The sequence below is a fragment of the Scyliorhinus torazame genome, chromosome 4, assembly GCF_047496885.1.
Source record: "Scyliorhinus torazame isolate Kashiwa2021f chromosome 4, sScyTor2.1, whole genome shotgun sequence".
NCBI classification, from domain to species: Eukaryota; Metazoa; Chordata; class Chondrichthyes; order Carcharhiniformes; family Scyliorhinidae; genus Scyliorhinus; species Scyliorhinus torazame.
Window position 1 is genome coordinate 174,851,389 of NC_092710.1, and position 12,425 is coordinate 174,863,813.

At 46.8% G+C, this 12,425-nt stretch overlaps 1 protein-coding gene across 2 annotated transcripts in view; it reads left to right on the forward strand.

Moving 5' to 3' along the window:
- ttc32 (tetratricopeptide repeat domain 32) overlaps window positions 1-8,902 on the forward strand; it is a 32,578-nt gene extending 23,676 nt beyond the window's left edge. For both annotated transcript variants that reach the window (XM_072498905.1, XM_072498907.1), the window contains 2 exons: window positions 2,229-2,365; window positions 8,306-8,902. In XM_072498905.1, coding sequence (XP_072355006.1) covers window positions 2,229-2,365; window positions 8,306-8,373 — 205 coding nt within the window. In that variant the 3' untranslated portion in view covers window positions 8,374-8,902. The remainder of the gene's footprint in view (window positions 1-2,228; window positions 2,366-8,305) is intronic.
- The last annotated feature ends 3,523 nt before the right edge of the window (window positions 8,903-12,425 follow it).

A 12,425-nucleotide genomic window follows, 5' to 3' on the forward strand; every position in this document is an offset into this window, starting at 1 on the left:
CGTTGGTGCCCGCCTGATCAGGTCAGGCGGGTCATGTGAGCCAGCTCACGGATGTTGGAGGATCTTCAGACCTGTAAGTGAACATAAAGGCAGCACGGTAGCATAGTGGTTAGCACAATTGCTTCACAGCTCCAGGGTCCCAGGTTCGATTCCCCACTGGGTGACTGTCTGTGCGGAGTCTGCACGTTCTCCCCGTGTGTGCGTGGGTTTCCTCCGGGTGCTCCGGTTTCCTCCCACAGTCCAAAGATGTACACGTTAGGTGGATTGGCCATGATAAATTACCCTTAGTGTCCAAAATTGCCCTTAGTGTTGGGTGGGGTTACTGGGTTATAGGGATGGGGTGGGAGTGTGGGCTTGGTGGGGTGCTCTTTCAAAGAGCCGGTGCAGGCTCGATGGGCCGAATGGCCTCCTTCTGCACTGTAAATTCTGTAAATAAAAGAAAGGTAGAGATAGTGTTAGTGGTAGAATTAAGTTTTAAAAGTTAGTATGGTTATAAGAGATGTGGGAAGAGGATCTGTGGGAGAGAGCTTCCGAGAGTAGTCACACTCCGGCTCCATCTTAAGAGTCATCTGGAATATTGTGTACAATCTTCGTCTCCTTAGTTGAGGAAAGATGTAAATGCGTTAGAAGCAATTTGGAGGAGGTTTACTGGACTAATTCCAGGATTGGGCAGGCTGTCTTATGGAGAAAGGTTGAAGAGGTTAAGTTAGGTTTGGTGGATGTGGAGAGAATGTTTCCTCTTGTCAGAGTATCTAGAAACAGGAGCCACTGGTTAAAAATAAGGGGCCACTCACTTAAGACAGAGATGAGAAGAAATAATTTCTCTCAGAGGGTTGTGAGTCTTTGGAACTCTACCACTCAAAAGGCAATGGAAGCAGAGTCTTCAAATATTGTTAAGGCAGAGCTAGATAGAGTCTTGATTAACAAGGACGTGAAAGGTTTTGGGCCTAGGCAGGAATGTGGGGTTGCGGTTACAGTCAGATCAACCACGATCTTACTGAATGGTGGAGCAGGCGCGAGGGCCGAGTGGCCTACTCCTGCTCCTAATTCATATGTTTGTATGTTAAGGGTCTCATTCCACTGCTGCTGGCATTCATCCAGCACTGAGCAGGGTACTCGTCATGTGGGAAGCCCAAAAAAGGAAACCTGCTGGACTTGCTTAAGGCTCCCAGGGAAGTCCCTCATTCAGTGCCTGAGTGAGAGACTAAGCGTTGGGAAGGGGGAAGTCCTGTTGAGAGACACCTCTATGTTGATGCTGCTGACATACCTCCCTCTTGACTCCCCCAGTACTCAACTGTTGCGTCTGATCTAACAACAAAACTAGGCCTCAGCTGGTGGTTGTGACGTTCAATAGAGCAGCCACCCTTCAGATTACTCGCACCTGTATGTTCGTCCCAATGTGCTTGAACGAGGGGAAGGCCTGCTGCTGTCCAGTTAAGTCCCTGGGTGACACTTAATACAGCGGGCCTTCCCTAAAAGAGGCAAAATGGGGCTCCCCTTGGCTGACCAGCTGGTGAGCAAGCCTCCCATTGTCTCTATTAAATACTTTCCAATGTGTCCCTCTAGATGAGTAAGTTGGACTACTTCAAAAAGGCCACCTAACCGGAACAGAAAAAGAAAATTGTACTGATGGTACTTCTCCAATGTATAATGTTAGAGGATTGATGTCATTCTTATATCATGAGTAGGCTTCCAATGAGCCTGGGTCACTATAATGAGTTTAATTTATCTGGTAGCATTAAAGATTATTATTAACAGTTTGGGCATGCAAAGCTGCCTCTCGTTTTAGGATGATATATCCAGACCGCCGTTCCTCCAAATCTCTGTACTGCACGATCAAACGTTCTTCACACTGACAAAAATGAAGCTTTTGCACAGGCCAGAGTCCAGTGTTCTCATTAAGAAAGGAAAATACTTTTGCACTTGTCGCACCATTTTCTTGTGACTTCAGGGCAATTGAACTGACTAGACAAAATTATTCCGAGTATATGTGTGCTTAAGAGGCAAAGAACACTTAGTAACATAGCAAATTGTTGATAACAATTCAAGAAACTGTTCAGGAAAAGATAAAAATTAAGTCATAATTTGTACATAATTGTGGCTGTAATTTCTTATGACAGCAAAGCCTGGTTCTATGGTATTAAATGTTCTTAAATAATTTATACAAACAGCAGTTTAACCACATGTAAAATTTAACAGCACATTCTCTTTTATTGTGATCTAAAAAGGTGTGATGGTTGCGGAAGAGACCCGATTGTGGGCACCAGATTTGTTTGCACCGAATGTGACAATTTTGACTACTGTACCATGTGCTTCTACACAAGAAGTCATAAAGATCACTTATTTAGCAGAATTGACTATCCAGGTATGGCCATTAACATTCTGGATATGTGCCTAACAATATAAACATGAATGCTTTGATACTTATTCAGGTTTCAAGCACTTGTAAGAAATGTGGCATGTAAGGTATCCTGAAAACACTCAAAATATTGAACTGATGAAAGAAAGGATATTTGCTTTTACATTTCAATCATGGGGTTTAGCGGGGGATGGGGGGAGTTGGGGAGCAATTCATCCAAGTTGAAATATGCAGACTATCCTCTAGAAATGATCAAATAGCAGCACAATCTGATCATTGATCAATTTATCCTAATGCTTAAAGATTGCCTTCCCTCCTGAGAATGATTTCTAGATGTTTATTTATTTCATTTTACATTGATGTTGTAATCAACTAAAAGAACATGGGCAGGATTCTCTGTTTTAGCAGCAGGGTGTTGACGCCGTCGTAAACGCCGGAGTGTTTTACGACGGCGTCATCGCTGCTAGGAGCAGCGATCCCCCAACCCACAGGGGGTCAGCACGGCACTGGAGTACTTCACGCAGCTCCAGCTGCCGATACGAGCCCTAGCACGGCCGGCGCGGGTCCGCTCATGCGCGTAGGCTGCAGTCTCCGCAACGGCCCCCACGCAACATGGCAGAGTCCTACAGGGGCCTGGCGCGGAGGAACATAGGCCCCCCCCCCCCCCCCCCCCCCCGAATTAGCCCACCTGCCGATCGGTAGCGCCCGATCGCGGGCCTAGCTACCGTGGAGGCCCCCGGAGTCGGATCCCCCTCTCCCCCACCAGGACGCCCCCACAGCCAGAACGGCAAGATGCCGCCGGGTAGGACCACACGCGAATGATTTCTTGATGATTATTTATTTCCTTTTACATTGATGCTATAATCAACTAAAAGACCATGGGCGTCATTCTCCGACCCCCCCGCAGGGTCGGAGAATGGCCGTTGGCCGCCGTGAATCCCGCCCCCGCCGAAGTCTCCGCTCCCGGAGATTGGGCGGGGGCGGGGATCCGGCCGCGCCGGTTGGCGGGACTCCCCGCTGGATTCTCCGGCCCGGATGGGCCGAAGTCCCGCCCAGAAATTGCCTGTCCCGTCGGCGTAAATCAAACCTGGTATTTACCGGCGGGACCAGGCGGCGTGGGCGGGCTCTGGGGTCCTGGGGGGGGCGCGGGGCGATCTGACCCCGGGGGGTGCCCCCACGGTGGCCTGCCCCGCGATCGGGGCCCACCGATCCGCGGGCGAGCCTGTGCCGTGGGGGCACTCTTTCCCTTCCGCCTCCGCCACGGCCTCCACCATGGCGGAGGCGGAAGAGACTCTCCCCACTGCGCATGTGCGGGAAACTGACAGCGGCCGCTGACGCTCCCGCGCATGCGCCGCATTTCCGCGCCAGCTGGCGGGGAAACAAACGCCATTCCCGCCTGCTGGCGGGGCGGAAATCCCTCCGGCGTCGGCCTAGCCCCTCAATGTTGGGGCTAGGCCACCAAAGATGCGGAGCATTCCACACCTTTGGGCCGGCGCGATGCCCGTCTGATTGGCGCCGGCTTTGGCGCCAGTCGGCGGACATCCTGCCGTTGGGGGAGAATTTCGCCCCATGGGCGGGATTTTCTGTTTTAACGGCAGTCGGGACTCGGGGGAATTCGGCGGGCACTCGGCCCGTTGAGCATGGAGAATCGCCGGGGCGGGGGGGCACATTCAGCAGCCCCCGACGGGCGCTGTGCCGTGGCTACTGCGCTGGCACCATTGGCGCCAATTCTCCGGTCGTTGGAGAATCGGTGGCCCGGCGTCGGAACGGCATGGCACCCCCCCCCCCCCCCCCCCCCGCGATTCTCTGACCCGGGCTCGGAGAATCCCGCCCCATAAACCACAGATTAAAGGGAGTAATGTGAAATTACATACTAAAGTTTAGATTGTTGTTTTAGTGTGATCCAAAATTACACCCAAGTCTCCTCTGACTTATGTTTGGCACGAATTTGGGCTATAGAATGCACTCTTAAAGGTTTCTCCCTTAAATCTACCATAAAAATGTGTTACTATGTCAATAAAATAGTAAAAAGTCTTACACCAGGTTAAAGTCCAACAGGTTTGTTGGACAAACCTCTTACGGTGTTGTAAGACTTCTTACTGTGCTCACCCCAGTCCAAAGCCGGCATCTCCACATTATGTCAATAAAGTACCAGGTACCTTTAACACTCACCACAACCCTGCTCTGCCATCTTTAATTTGGGTCAAGGGGACATCTTTATCCTTTATACCTAAATAATTGCTGCCATTATATCAGCAATAACTTGCTTTTAATTAGCCTTTTAATGTAGTAAAATATCCCAAAATACTCGCAGAAGCATTAATTAACAGACAAAATTTGACAAAAGTATTTGGACAGTTGATCAAAAGCTCAGTCAAAGAGCTAGGGGGATGTGCAAGAGGCCAAAATTATGGGAACACGGAGATCTTGGAGGATTGTAGCGCTACACGAGTGTTACAGATAGGAAGGTTGAGACCATGAAGGTCACTTCTATGAAGGAAACACTGAGCGCAATGCAGTGAGGAAGGAATGTGTTGCTTCTGCCAAGGGTATGTGTTTCTTTATCTGCAGTGACTTTTCTTTGAAATTTGGGGTTAAACTCAACATATTTTGTTGCTGCTTAGTTCTACTTGAAGACTGCAGCACTCAGACATAGATTTACAATGGAAGAAGTTTATTTTGATGCTTTGAACAGGAGAAGAATAAAGATATGGAGGAGGCTAGGTTTGAAGCTCCTTCAGCTTTGCCACCCTGGAATTGTTGCAGCACAGAAGGAGACCACCGACCTGTTCTGTCTGTGACAGCTCTCTGCAAGAGCAACTCGGATACTCCCACTTCCTTACCTTTACTCCTTGGCCCTGCAATTTATTTATTTTCAGGTCATTATCCAATTCCCCTTTAAAGGCCATGATTGAATCTGCTTCTATCATGCTTTCCAGCAGTACAGTCCAGATCCAAACCATTTGCCGCACAAAAAGTTCTTTATATTACTGTTGGTCCTTTGGCCACTCGCCTTAATAGTGCTGGAAATTAGAGGCTTCACTTATGTGGAATATTTGAAGATGTTCCTTAAAGCAAACTTTAAAGAGGTTTTGATGAGAATAATAAGGATAATCTGTTTCCAATGGCACAGATTAATAGTTAGCATGCAAGGGAAAGTAATGCTTCTTCAACCTTTTGAATATTTTGAAGAGGAAACAGAAAGAAGGAGCACAATTTATCTAATTTAAAAAAAAGATCTTGTATAATGTACAAATAAAAGACTAATGAATGTCAGAGAATGTGGAGTCTGAGGACTAGTAGGGTGAAGGGATTAGAGGGTAACACTGATAGATGAGGAAGGACAGAAGGCAGCTCAAGTGGAGCATAAACTCATTGGGTTAAATTCTGGCCTATTTCTATGCGGTAGGTCCTGTGTATATGCTTCCCTCTGAAAATTGATGGAAGGAAAATATTCCGATCTCCAACCCATTCCATATAGTTGAAGGTTCTCCAAAGATATGGCAGGGTTTCAGATTAACAGTCATTTGACCCACCACATTGCAAAAGTGTCAATAGGAGAATCCAAGTTCTAGTTCAATCACCCAATTATAAATATTTCCCCAATGCAATAATGTGTTAGTTGTGGATTGGAACATTTTTAAACTGTGTATGCCTTTAAGTATATGATCATGAAATCAGAATGTTTAGTGTAATAAATGAGGAGCATGTTGTAGTCCCAGGATGCTTGCTGTCTGACATCAGTCTTTAAATATAATAAAATTGTTGAATTAAGCACCTTAAAACTGTGGTAGTTAAATGATAACCTTGTGTGTGTTTAAGAGCAACACACGCCGACTGTGCCAATCCCAGCTGTGAATTTGTTGGTTGTATTCTCCCCTGATTCAGAAAATGGGGGTCAGCAGATTTTTACGTTTAAATCCAATGACTGGTTATTTATAATAAGAACTATAATGAACAATGCAGCAAATATAACTGGTTAACTATTAACTAATTTCTAACTCCCCACTTTAACTTGCCCCCCACCCTCTAATAAATATATATATTATATATATACACACACACACAAGACAGGTGAACGCAGAGGGAGGAAAGGAGTAAAAATAATAAGAAAGAGGAAAAAGAGTCTTTGTTTCAGATGACGGTTTTTAGCACGCCTTTCTTCACAGCAAGCTTGCAAGTTAAAGTCTCTGTTTGCAGCCTGCACCGGTCTTCTCTGTAGAATCATTCATTCACTAAAGTTCTGTGTAGTTTAGAAATACAGTACTCCCAGCCTTTCTAGATAGGAACCTTATTTCTCTTCAAACTTTGCTTTCAGCTTGTGCTTTGTATTCAGGCCTCCATAGTTTCAGGAATACAGCACTCACAGCAAGCTATCTGGAGAGAGATAGCACTCGCTGTAGGCTTTCTGGAGAGAGATGGCACCCACAGCAGGCTATCTGGAGAGAGATAGCACTCATCGCAGGCTTTCTGGAGAGACAGCACTCACCCCAGGCTTTCTGGAAAGAGATAGCACTCACCGCAGGCTACCTGGAGAGAGATAGTACTCACTGCAGGCTTTCTGGAGAGAGGTAGAACTCACAGCAGGCTATCTGTCAGAGAGATAACACTCACAGCAGCTTTCTGGAGAGAGATAGCCCGCTCCACAAGCTTTCAGGAGAGAGTTAATAGATTCTTACAGAATCAAAACTGAAACCTTGGGATTCTGAAAAACATTCCACTTGGATATAATCCAATCACCACCTGTTACCAGGCAGAGTACTGTCTTTTGGACCAATTCATTGGCCACCAATCTATTAATGAAACCGAGTCCCAACCCATCTCTCTCACTGATTCTGTCAAGTCTGCAGTCTCCTGCTCAAACCAGGACAGGCTAGCAAATGATCTCTCCTGTAACCTCTGGATTCTTCTGCTTGAATTAAAGATACGGGCTGCTTGCCTTAAAGAGGGCAGCCCGGTGGCACAGTGGTTAGCCCTTCTGCCTCACGGTGCCGAGGTCCCAGGTTCAATCCCGGCTCTTGGTCACTGTCCGTGTGGAGTTTGCACATTCTCCCCGTGTTTGCATGGGTTTCGCCCCCACAACCCAAAAATGTGCAGGGTAGGTGGATTGGCCACGCTAAATTGCCCCTTAATTGGAAAAAATGAGTTGGGTCCTCTAAATTTATATTAAAAAAAGAGACATGTGGAATCATAGAATTTACAGTGCAGAAGGAGGCCATTTGGCCCATCGAGTCTGCACCGGCCCTTGGAAGGAGCATCCTACTTAAGTCCACGCTTCCACCCTGTGCCCATAACCCAGTACCCCACCTAACCTTATGGACACTTAAGAGGCAATTTAGCATGGCCAATCCACCTAATCAGCACAGCTTTGGACTGTGGGAGGAAACCGGAACACCTGGAGGAAACCCATGCAGACATGGTGAAGAAGTGCAAAATCCACACAGACCGTCATCTGAGGTCGGAATTGAACCTGGGTCCCTGGAGCTGTGAGACAGCCGTACTAACCACTGTACCACTGTGCTGCGTGTCCAATAATCATCCATGGATCAAAATAAGAACAGCAAAATAAAAGGGGAAGTAAGGGAATAAACAGGAAGGACCCTTACTTAAAAAAGACTGTGGAGTTACTCCCAGTGTCCTGTGCAAAATTTTCCCTTTGATCAACGCCAGAAGCAAATGATCTGATTTGGTCGCAGTGCACACAAATTGGCAGCAGTGCGCACATTCCTGACTGATGCTTCAAAAAAAAAGTTGTTTATATTTCTGTACAATGCTCGTGGCTATTCTGAGTTTTGTGGAGAGTTCCTTACTTCTCTTCAAAGTTTGCTTTCAGTTTGTGGTTTATATTCAGCCTCTGTAGTTTCAGGAAATACAAAGAAATACAAGCTTTTCCATATTTCCCAGTTCAATGAGAAGTATTTTTAAAAACCTGTTATTCTTCCTCAGGCACAACACCAATTTATGCAGGAAGATCAGGAAAAGGAGAACTACTTGAAGGCAAAGGATTTTACTGAAGCATTGAGAATGTTCATCAAGAGGAACCTCATTTCCTTTTAAAGTACAGATCCCTTATAGGAGTTTCATCTCAACATGGATAATTTTTAAGAAGCATTCAGTAGTTGTTTGCCATACCATCTAAACAAAACTGGTTCAGGTTTAGTCGTGATGCTTTGGAGGACTGATTGTAACAGCATATCACCACTGATGGTGAAAGAAAATAGTCCAGACATTTGGGGCGGGATTCTCCGTCGGCTGACGCCGGAATCGGGATTGGCCGGAGAATCGTTTCCGACGCTGAAATCGCGGTTGGTGCCGATTTCATGGCCAAATCGCCATTCCCCGCTGCCTCAACGGCACATCATTAGCTGGCCCGACCCGGTATTTTCCGAGCCTCTGCAGTACTTCGCCTCCAATGGCCGATTTCCTGAAGGCGAGGTTCACTTGCACTTTAAAAAATCGTGAAATCAGCACGTGGTTGATGAGGGAGAGAGGAGGTAGGACGCAGAGAGGCGTGACTGAGGGCTGCCGGGCGGGGCAGAGGCTAGGGTGGTGGGTGGGGGGGGGGGGGGGGGGGAAAACAGGCTGTGGCTGGGGTGAACCCCCATGGGACTGGAGCCTTGTCCAGGCACAGAGCACCATTGCCTGCACACACCACTGTCCACCCACCTTGGCCCCTGATTCCACAGTGACATCGGCCATATGGATGCCCCACCCCTGGACCCCACCCTCTGCCATACCACCTCCCGGCCGCCAGCGGGACATCATATGGCCCACTCAAGGGCAACACCCACAGTAGCCCCTATGGGGACGCCAGATGGGGGCCGTGGAGCATACCGCTAGTAAAGTCAGTGTCAGCCAAAGGTACCCCTGGCAGCAGGGTCTCTAGTTTGGCGTCTGTGAATCTTGGCTCTGTGTGTCTTGCTGCCACCTTGTTGGCTGGGATGGTGTGTGTGGGAAGTGAAGTGAGTATGTGCGGCTTCGGCTTCTCAGCCTCCTGAGTGTCAATCGCGAAACTGGTGAATCCCTCACCATTTCGCATTGGAATCGATTGTGTTCCACATGGCATCGGTAACGGCTAGCCCCTTAACAGTCGCTGGATTGGTTTAGGTGCGGCCCCAGTTTTACTGTCGTGGAACTCCACTAATCTTGCCCCGGCGTCAACACTTAGTCTCAGGGACGGAGAATCCAGCTGTTTATATTTTGGATTAATTTTCAAAATAAAAATGTATGTACTTTTTTTGAAAAACAAGTGAAAATACACACTAGGCCTATTAGCGTTGAGCTGTTGGTTTCAGAAGTGGAAAATATCAGGGATGTGAGTTGAGGATTGGGATATAAGAAAGGTAGCAATTTAAGTAGCATCAGATATGCCAGCTTCCATCATAGAATTACCTGCAGTTGTCTTTCAAATGACATGAAATTACATACGTAAAACGTAGATAAATATAAAGAAAACACAATTGGCAATAGGAGTGAGGTTAAAATACAACCTAGTTGTAAGGAACAGTCAGGAAAACTAGCAAGATAACCAAAGTCTGAAGCTGTTTCTTTCAATGTTATAACTGGGGTTCTAGTTTCTGAAGGGCTTGGTTAGAATACTGTAGAGGGCAAAGAGAGGAAGGAAAGCTCAATAGACCACTTAAAGAATGATACAAACCTTTGCTGTTCTATCATTCAATCCAGATGGAAAATATCACCCAAATGTAGTAGAATTATTTTAGGAGTAGTTAAGAGATTTAAGCAGAACATTTTAAAATTGTGCATTTGAAAAGGAGAAAACAGTCTTTCATTTGATGTAAAGGATTAAATATTCTGCAAGCCTGTTCACTAATGTCAATGCATTGGGGTCATCTGATTTCCTATATAGTGTTGCACATTGGCCAAGGAAACAAAATCTGAAATAGAGTGGATGAAGATGATTGTGCTGCATTGGTATGGTACTACAATGGATTGTAAAATTTGACATTTCCATGAGATTAATAAATTCAAATCTTCATGCTCGCACTACAGAAATCAGAGCTTATATCTCCTGCAAAATCATACCATATAATTATCAACGGCAATCTCTACCTCGTATCAGTCATATTATAATGGCAATAAAGCTATGGAGAGGCAGTAAAAGATCTACCCTCCTGATTTACTAGGCTGCTCTGGCAATTGCCTAATCACATTACTCTCCATTCCTACTTTAGGCTCTTTCATTACATTTAAAGTCTTTACACAGACTTTTTCCTGGATGCTGCAAGAGCTTCCATTTTGACAGTTGCTTTTAAGTGCTACCCCACCTTTAGCAGATTCCTTGCACACACCTAAAGATAAACTGGCCTGTAAGACATAAATACTATCAGTGATTTGTAGAAACTCAGCCAGCCATTCAGAACCAGACTACAGAGAATTTTCTGGTGAGTTACTAAAGGGTGGGGCACATAAGAATGTATAAATTATGACTTGAAGCTGCAGTCCAAGCTACCAAGCTAGATCTGTAAACTTAGGTTTGTGGAAGTGTCTAAGGTTTGCTGAAGTGTCGAACTATTTTGATAATCATTAATCCCATTTTTATCTGTGGGACCATGCGCTACAATAGTTCTATCATTCACAAAAAAAAACTTGAGTATTGCGGGTCTTCCGGTGGCGACATGTAGGTAGGTGGAGGTCGCACATTCATAGATGATCATAGAATTTACAGTGCAGAAGGAGGCCATTCGGCCCATCGAGTCTGCACCGGCTCTTGGAAAGAGCACCTCACCCAAGGTCAACACCTCCACCCTATCCCCATAACCCAGTAACCCCACCTATCACTAAGGGCAATTTTGGACACTAAGGGCAATTTATCATGGCCAATCCACCTAACTTGCACATCTTTGGACTGTGGGAGGAAACCAGAGCACCCGGAGGAAACCCACGCACACACGGGGAGGATGTGCACACTCCGCACAGACAGTGACCCAAGCCGGAATCGAACCTGGGACCCTGGAGCTGTGAAGCAATTGTGCTATCCACAATGCTACCGTGCTGCCATTGAGTGGCTCCTGCTAGAGCTTGCATTTTCTGGCTCTTTTCACCAGGAATTTGGGGAGAATTTTACGTGATTGATAGTGAGAAAAGTTGAGGCAGACAAAGGATGTCGAAATACCAGAAGAAAAATATGGGAAGAAAGGGTGCAAGTGATACTTCGCCGGTGAGCTCAAGTTCGGTGGAAACTGCTGTGGGAGGAAAGATGGCGGGTGCAAGCTCGCCAGGTGGAGCTGCGCCAATTATAGTGGACACGCTCGCCCAAGTGATGGTTGAGTTTGAGAGGCAGTTCATCAAGTACTTTGATAGGCATTGAAAGGAGATGATGGCCTCAGCAAGGAGTTGGTGGATGACACATTTGCCCCGATAAAAGAGGCCTTGGGAGAGACATTGACGGCAGTGCGGGAGCAAGGAGAGGTGTTGAAGGGGGTGGAGGAGGCATTGTCGCAGCACAGTGGCCAGTTCACCTCAATTGGTGAGGAGCTGTGGAAGGTGCAGGAGAGTAACAAAGGGCTGAGAGTCAAAATGAAGGACATGGAGTACAGGTCACAAAGGCAGAATCTGAGGATCGTTGATTATCATAGACTTTACAGTGCAGAAGGAGGCCATTCGGCCCATCGAGTCTGCACCGGCTCTTGGAAAGAGCACCCTACCCAAGGTCAACACCTCCACCCTATCCCAGTAACCCCAACCAACACTAAGGGCAATTTTGGACACTAAGGGCAATTTATCATGGCCAATCCACCTAACCTGCACATCTTTGGACTGTGGGAGGAAACCGGAGCATCCGGAGGAAACCCACGCACACATGGGGAGGATGTGCAGACTCCGCACAGACAGTGACCCAAGCCGGAATCAAACCTGGGACCCTGGAGCTGTGAAGCAATTGTGCTATCCACAATGCTACAGTGCTGCCCCACGGAGTTGATTTGTCCGAGGGGATGGAAGCTGACGGTGTATTTTGCGGAGATATTTGACATGTTGTTGGGGGAGGTGCAGGAGGACCCCTCCCTCATGAGCTGGACAGGCCTCACCGGTCACTCTGGCCAAAGGC